The sequence below is a fragment of the Egretta garzetta genome, unplaced genomic scaffold (assembly GCF_000687185.1).
Source record: "Egretta garzetta isolate BGI_Z169 unplaced genomic scaffold, ASM68718v1 scaffold454, whole genome shotgun sequence".
Classification (NCBI taxonomy): Eukaryota; Metazoa; Chordata; class Aves; order Pelecaniformes; family Ardeidae; genus Egretta; species Egretta garzetta.
This window is the reverse complement of record NW_009259429.1, coordinates 1,270,767-1,279,465: the sequence shown is the minus strand read 5'-3', so window position 1 is coordinate 1,279,465 and position 8,699 is coordinate 1,270,767. Positions and strand designations below refer to the sequence as shown.

The window sequence follows — 8,699 nt, the reverse complement described above, 5'->3', positions numbered from 1 at the left end:
CCACATTACGTGCTAATGCAGATATAACCACAGAATGCTGATGGTGGCCCTGAAATGGACTCTGAACCGCAAAACAATTGAAAATTGACCTGGTATACAATAAAAAGGCTGCAGCAGATGAGCTCCTTACCAGGTCTGGCTTCCCTGAATGACCCTTTCTATGATCTCTGTTTTATGATGAATTTAAGGATGCCAGTGAACTTCTGGGATACGTGAAGTTTGCAGAAACTCTACAATCTAAAATGGGTAACGTTTACATCTTCCTCAAAACCAAACCAAAACAAAAAAGTCTGATAATAGCCTGTACAATGGAAAGGAATAAAGTCACTCAAGAAACTTTTAAAAGAGAAACATCTTGACTTTACAATCCTGAGGAGAAAGAAACAGTAACTCAAATCTACTGCCTCTTGTAAGATATCCCATAAGGTTCTGGTGGAAATAAATAAAATGAGATATAGGATACAACTGGGATAATTATTGTGAATAGGATTTGAGCCTGTCAGTATCTGTGAACTGTGTAATTCAAGGTTGCTAAAAGAATATTAAGTAATGAATATCTGTAATGAAAAGTATTTCAACAAGAACATTAATATTTCTTAAAAGAATTTAAAAAAAAGACAAATCCCCAAACCATCTCCTTTGAATTTCTGCAATGAGACTGAGCAAAGATAAATTCTAAGAGTGTCAGTAAAATTGTTTTAGATTGATGTGAAAATCATCACTTACCTACAGTAGGTAAAAGGCCATTGTGTCCAATCAGTTAATTATTTTTTCATTTGTCTCCCCCCTCGGTTTTTTTCAGTGTCAATATTTTAGAATTTGTTGGGATGAAAACTGAAACTGAAATAAGGATACAGTTCATGTGTTAAGCTAAACTTCATTGCAATTTCCTATGGGAAGGTTTAAGCATAAACATAAACAATACTCCTACAACAAACATGCAATACAGCTCAAAACAGACAGGAGCAAGCAGGTGTTTTTTAATTAATGATATCCTATATCACCAATAGCAATTACCTTCTGTTGCATTGTGGCAGGTAGTTTGACCATCTGTAAAAGAGACGTAAAAGGAGAAAAGAATGAGAGGAAAATTTGATAAAAACAGAGACAGAAAAGCAGGGGATACAGTCAGCACAAGCACTTGTGCTTGAAAAAAGCTAAGAGTGAAGACTAAAGGTTTGATAGGAAATGGACTTGGAGCTGCTGTGGAGATGCCATCTTTGTGTCATGGCAAACAGAAGTTTGTCCACTGTCTTTAGACAATCAGGATTGTATCAAAATACCTGATGCAGTCATTAGTCATTAGCTTTACAACAATTTTTAGGGGAGAGAAAGCTGTGAACGGTTCTTGTTTTTTCTTACAAGTTGAGGTTAAGTAGATCTGAAAGTGGGCAAAATAAATATGGCCCAGAAATTAGACATGGGGAAAAAAAGCTCTCTCAATCTTCAGCTGATTCAGGTGATCTTTCCCTGCCAGCTGGGCTTACTGACAATTTCCTTCCCTTGCATTTTGTTCTTGAAGCTTGAGAGCCATGAGGACTCCCTACATTTCTCTCTTTCCTGCCCAAATTGTTTAGCCTGTACCAGTAGCCTGAAGGGAAATACAGAGCTGAGATAGGATAGCCAGCATAGTCAACAATGTGCCCCCAAAAGCCGCTGATGCCCAGGATGCAAAACTTAATTTTCTTCACTGATACAACCAACTTTCAAAAGACAACTTGAATTCTGCAGTAGTTCGGACCTTGTGTGGCTCACAGGAGAGTAAACAAACCAGAAAATCTGAATTCTTCTGTTTCTTTTTCAGTCTCTAAATTTCTTCTTTGCACAGCTTTTTCAGTGGCTCCTGACATGACACTGCCTGATCAGTTCTGTGGAGATTCCATTGCTATTTTCCATTGTTATTTTGTAAAATCAAGAAAATTCAGGAACATGGTTCATGGTTTTCTGTACCCTTTTTTAAACCTGGGTCTATTCTGTGTGCAACACATTGCATTATTTAACGTATACCACTTAAGTGTCTTTTTACATTATTTCAGTATAAAGGAAAGCAGAGATCAAATAACTTTTACTTTCTTAGTCAAACATAGTTTCCTTTGTTAGAATATTACAGAAAATATACAAAGGTGGAAGGAACAGAGCATACTTTTGGGTATAAAGACACCTTTCTGTTTTTACCTTTGTAGGGATGCAAGCAGCGCTAAACCTGTAACTACTAGGCTTAGTAAATTCATTCTAAGAACTCATTTTACTTCTTTCTCTCTCTCAGAATTCACCCCTTAGCGATGGAAGATTTTCACTACCTGATTTTAAATGATCGTACTGTTATTCGGTAGGTAGCCCCCAAGAAGGCCTTTGTGTCAATAGGACCAGGAATGGGATTTGCACCTGTCTGTTTCTGCATAACGTCATATTTAACTTACAGGTCTTTTGTTAAATTCTGATCGAATGTTTATTTCAGTGCAGTCTCTCTTTTCTGCAGCTGTGCTGTATCAGAGCCTCATTCTGGGAAGTGAAGAACACAAGGCCAAATCTCATTGAATTGACCATTATTTGTGCTTGTCAAGCACATCTAAATCTTTGTCCTACTCTATCATCTCCTGGCTGTGAAGAGAAATTTTTGAAGCTCAACCCCTTGCCCAAAATTAAACTTGTGATGTGGATTCCCCTCAACTTTGTAAAAGTTAACTTCCAGAATCAGAGTGGAAAAATTTATAGAAAGATATTTTTATGTGGATTGAACCAAAATTCAAGATTGTTAACCCCCCAGTTTGGACTTGGAGCTTTCAGCTTAGGACTACCTTGTGAAAATAACAAGCATTTGAAAAGAAAGGGAAATCAGAACATAGCAGCCACCTTAAATTAGCTAGTCACTACAGGTTTTGTATGCCCAGTGGGACAGTTATTTTCACCCCCACCCCCAAATGGTTAAAATATATTTAACCTAGAACTAGGACTTCCTGTAGAAAACTTACTTGAACAAAAGTACCTGGTAAAGATTCTCATCCCCAATGCTGAATTTTCCTATATTGCAAGTTCAGTCCACACCACAAACTCAGCTTTCACATCATATTTGGGTCCTGTTTTAGGAGAGGATTCATCAATTGGTAAACAGGTATATATTGCTAAAGCTTGGCCAATGCAAATGCCACTTTACCAACATTAATTTATTTGAATGACAAGGTCAGGTGCTTTGGGTTTTTAATTAAATAAATTCAAAAATACTGCAGTAATGTGTAGGTCTGTTGAAATGTTTGAAGCAGCTTACAGTTTTACTTTTCTTGGACAGACATAGAAAAATTGTAATTGATACTGATTGACCATAAAATAAAAATAAATATATGTAAGTTAAAAAGTAAGCCAGTTTTCCAACCCCTGTATTCCATAAAAATAGGAATGTAACCTTTTATGAGGAACTGCCAAAAGAGCCATGAAAGTACCATGGACACAAAACTGGTAAGTGTAAAATATTCATATCATCTGGGAAGACAGGGTCACTGAGATAATACCCTATGGCAAGTTAGAATGAAAATACTAGTAACAAAAATGATTTTTTTTTAGAAAAGAAAATGTGGAAGTCATTGACAAAATTATTACATCCAACTATTTTACATTTGAATGCGCCTTAGTTTATCTCACATCTCTTTTACCACAGGTAATAATCCTACAATAGCTAAAAGTAAGTGATGTGACTCTCAGTTATATTGTACAGTGTCTAAAAAATGTCTGTGCTAATGCCTGTCATACAATCACAGTTGTTAGTTTTTTTAGTAGTATTTTGAAGACAGTCACTTCCAGCCCCCATACAAGCTCCCCCCACCCCCATCAGCGTCCTCTCCTTCTTCGCTGGTTCTTGCTCGGGGGCTTCAGGAGACTTTCTCGATATTTCACATTTGTGTGGAACAGTCGGACCATTTCATGGTCTTTGTTATCCAATACTCTGGGCAGAAAGAGAGATGACTTCTGTGTCCTGCGAGTTTTAAAGCCCCTTCTGGGTCGTCCTTTCCCATTGATTGAGACATACCAGAGTCTCTCTGCACTGGCTTTGCGCTTGGTGCCAGCTCTGTTAGGTACAGTCCGGTAGAGGCGGGACGCATAGGTGTTATAACCCAATTCATGGATCCTCTCCACGAACTCACACTCTGGATTATAATTTTCCTGTAAAGCAAACATGACAAAGTTTAAGAAAGGCTATATGGGTAATAGCTTTGTTCTACCTCAGTCAGATTGGACTAAAGTCTTAAGTCAGTTTTAAGATAAGGACAGCAACACATGTGATAAGAAAAACTCAGACTGGTGCTACAAAAGGCGAGCAGAAGAGAAGCGCCAAGCCTGAAGTGCTCTGCAACAGGGTGCTGTCAGCAGTGTGATCATACCCCATGGGTCAGAGGACAGAAAGAGGCCAAAAAACAATCTGAAAACAAAAAAAAATGGCATGTGAATAGGAATGAATAGCTCTGCTGATTGTTCAGCTGTAAATTTAATTTTTTTGCACTTATGGATCTAAATATGTCTGTGAACTGGACAGATGATTTAATTGCTGCCTACCAACCTTTAACATCTATTAAAAAGGTAAAATACTATCATTTGATATAAAATGTGGCTCTTTAGTTGGTATATTAGTAGTGAGATACACCTGCAATCTCTTACATCCAGTTTGTTACAGATATTTGAGCATAAACAACACCTTTATGAAGCTTCTTTGTTTGCTTCAGCATAACAAAATGGAAGTACCCCCTGCCCACCACTGTGTTCCTCCAAAATACTAGGCTGCTACTTTACCACAAAATGGAAAGGAGAACATGCACCCATCCTTGGTGCTCACATTTTACGTGATCTGTCAAAATTTGCCCTTTTCATCTGCTCCTCAACTGAGAGAAAACAGCATGCAGAAGGCTGGCAAGAGGAACTCCTTCCTCCTCCCTAGGAGCAGTAGAGACAGCACAAATAAAAGGACCTCCCACACTGTACATCTTTTCTTAACTACAAAATCGTTCATGCTGTACCTGTGTGATTAAGACTTCGGCATCTAATATGTTAAGACACAGAGGCAGAAGGGAACCGCTGCTATGGTATTTACAGAGGTTTTCTATTTAGCATCGCCTCTGTGGAGGACATGGAAAGGGCACAGGTAGCCAGGCTGGGGCCAGAAAAGCCATGGGCTCCATTAACAACATGTCTTTAATACTGTTCACTCACCAGAAATGCTGATAGGCGTTTAACAAGATTTTAAAAGACTCCACATGTCTCAGCTTCACAGCTGTAAAACGGAAGTGCCCTTCCTTGCAAGAACAACATTTTCATATGCCGTGGTGCTGGAGCCCACACAACTACCACATGTAGGTAGATTTATCCTGCTGTCTGCCTCAGTTCTGGCTGTAGAGGGTTTATCACAGAGGATAAGCCCAGAGGGTTCCCGCAGTCTGCTAAGGACACAAAGGGACTCTGCAGACTCAACAAACTCATTTTATTGACATGGGAAAATCGGTGATCCAAGGGATAATGGAGTTATTCCAAAAAACATTTAATAGAATGCACCCTGTATAATTATCCCCAGAGAAGTCAGTCTTATTTGAAACAGGGGCCTTGCACAAGTTCCCGGCTCAGTAACATCAGTAAAGCCGTCGGTCAGTTTTTTCTAGGCAAGCAAAACCAGTAAGTTTCTCCTGAGCTGAGCCCTCACCCTTTGCTGCTTCTGTGAAACAAGGTAGAGTGGAATAGCCTTTCCTGGGTTGTCCCTCCAGCTCTGAAACACAAGTCTTAAACAGTCATTCTCAAACTTGAGCTGAAACAGCAAAAACTATCTTTTCTAGTTGTACAGTAACCTTTCACGGCCAATATTCCTTGGCATGTGGCAGCTGAACAAACTTCAGGATGGCCTGATGCTACTCACACTAGAAAGGGATGTCCGGGAGAAAAGGATTCTCTGGGCTATTCTGTTCTAGGCTTTTATCCACTCTAGGAGAGGAGCTTTTTGCTCAGAACTTGTTTAGTCTTATTTTAATTCGGTTTAATTAATCTGGAGGGAAAACATTTCTATGGTGAACAAGAAAGAGCTAGATGAGAAAGAACGTCCTTCCCATTGATTTATTTGGGGTAGGTGCTAGCTCTGAGCTGATGGAGGAGCTCCACTGAAAAAGATGTCCATTTTAATCAGAATATTAACTGGAAGCATAGAAGTGGCCAGCCTTAGTTCTGGCACAGCAGAGCTCGTATGTCCTCATTCCACTTCAGCTGCATTTTTCCTTGCCAAAACTGTGATCTGCTTCTCTGCGCCAGCAAAGAACCATCATCTTTACACACAGGCCCTTTAATCAGTGTGCATCACATGAGACACATTGCAGAAGCTGGGTTGTAAACACTATCAGAACATTCTTGAAAAGGTGGAGTAAAATACATTAAACCAGGGAGGCAACAGAGTTGATTGTGTTACCTAGGTTGCATTCACATGGAAAAAGCTCACATTGCTGGAGGATATATCCTGTTTAAATCAACAGAATTACATATAATGGCTAGTTGGAGGAAGCAAAATTCACGTAGCCACATTTTACCCTCTTCAAATCTGTTTCCATACCACAGGATTCGTGGAGAAACTGCACAGCATGGCTGTTATGCAGTAAGAGATCACAAGATTACTAGGGATGTAATCAAAGACAATGGAAGAAATTCAAGTAGGTAGATAACCTGTATAGTATACACACCGACAAATACACTTTAGCGTGTCCCTGAGTGTGAGGACATTTAAGCCGAAGTATTTTATTCACTGAGGGGAAATATTGGCTGGACTGAAAAGGCAAGACTCCCACTAATATCAGTAGAGCACAGATTTTTACCTCAAAGATCAGGATAAAAAATGAGGTCGAAGGAGTACAATAAGGTGTTTATTTTCACCTTTATCTTCTTGCACCTTCTCATACTTTGTTTCCTTGCTATAGCCCTGCCTTTTACTACCTGTAAATTCTTTTACTATCCAACCAAATGCTCTGTGCAAAGAAATTCCTGTCAGTAGGCTGCTTTCCTGTAACACAGATGCTCAGTTGCTTCTGGATATTCTTTATCTGACATGTATATTCTCTGCCAGTGTCCAAGATCCACATGAAATACAAATATGGATAATTTTGAATAGAGCTGGATATTCTGGACTACAAAGGCTGGCTTCTGAGGTCTTTATCAGTGCACCCAATTGCCCAGAACTTTGGCCGTGTGAAATACCTTTGCCGAATACATTGACAGGCATATGCCAGGCATATGCCAGTCTTAAATAAAACTTACTGATGCATAAAGTCTGCCCCTTTTGTTCATGGCCAGGTATCTGCCAGAGAACAAGCCCTTGATGGCAACGATTCCAACATCAACAGCAGTTATTTCAAGAATACCTAGAAAGAGAAAAAATTATGAGATATGTTGTTGCTCCCCATCACGTGTAATTTTTTGGGGATACATTTGAATGACTGCTTACCTGCGGAGTATGATTTCACAGCTATCACTAGCTCACACCAAAATTGTAGTGCAATCACATGAATGGAACAAGAATAAAATGACAACGATGTGTGAATTGTTCGAGACAAGCTTGACAATAAATCCCTAGATGTCTGATTGAGATTGAACTCTTTCAAAAATGAAAAAGATCTGACACTGAACTAGAGGTTCACTTAATCCTATATGTATATAAAAAAGTTTAAATCCTCTTTAATGCTTAGGAACACAAGAGCTCTTGACTTATTGAAACCAGCCACAAAGCTCTCCATTTCAGGACAAAGCCCTTGCTGAGGTCTCCAGAGGGTAAAACAGTGAGTCGGCTGCGTTTTAGAGCCATGTATATAATCATGAAAGGAACTTGTCATTTAGGAGGTCAGTGTAGCCCTCCAGACAAGGACAATGTGACTGCCTGAGCCAAATTAAAAGGGAGGAGATTTTTCAGGCCATCAAAAATGGGGTCTCTCACACAAGAAGAGTGTCACGGGGGGGGCTGGCACAATACCTGCCAAAATGCTGACATGCAGCCAAGGGTGCCACGATGTTGACGGAGGCGCAAATGGCTCGGGAGACATTGCGTTGTATGCACAGGGCTCCCTAGCTGGCTGGCTCAAACTCTGCTCTCAGTTCTCCGGCTATGGCCCAATGGCTCTACTTTCTACGAGGGTTTGGAGGCGAGAGGCGACCCTTGCGCCCAAACCCATTGCTGCCTTTCAGCAACGACAAAGCAGGACCAGTGACCTGTCCCCTTTGCAGAGCTGGATTGCTGGCCTGATCATGTCTGGGAGAGTTGGGGTGGTTTTTGTACAGCTGTTTTGAATCAAGCACTGGTTCGCTGCTGAAGGATGCCTCCTCCAGGCTCTTAGAGCAAGGGGCTTTTCCTCTAGGAAATAGTGGTTTTCCTTTATGGCCTTCAGACAGATCCCCGAGGTCTCCCTGTCTCTGTGTGCCATCACCAGCCGGGATTTACTCTTCTCGGGGCAGCGGGGCCGGGCTGTGCCCGCGACCGGGGCTGGGTGCGGGGGCGCCCGGGGCTCCCCCCGGGGCAGCGGCGACGCTGAGCCCTGCTCTCCTCCCTTCTGCCGCCCTCGCACAAACCCCCTCGCTCCCGACATATCCCGTTTCATCTTAATTACCGCCGGTCCCCAGCACATGTCAAAGGGGACAGATGTGATTTAGCCCGTGGAAGCTCAAGCCCCCCGCGGGAGAGAAGCTGGGGCGGGAGA

The 8,699-nt window shown here is 41.1% G+C and overlaps 1 protein-coding gene across 1 annotated transcript in view; it reads right to left on the bottom strand.

The window, feature by feature from the left end:
* Positions 1–3,822: 3,822 nt before the first annotated feature.
* FGF3 (fibroblast growth factor 3) overlaps positions 3,823–8,699 on the bottom strand; it is a 5,973-nt gene continuing 1,096 nt past the window's right edge. The window contains exons 3-4 of the mRNA XM_009637076.2: positions 7,270–7,373; positions 3,823–4,155 (exon numbers count right to left, since the gene is read on the bottom strand). Coding sequence (XP_009635371.1) covers positions 3,823–4,155; positions 7,270–7,373 — 437 coding nt within the window. The remainder of the gene's footprint in view (positions 4,156–7,269; positions 7,374–8,699) is intronic.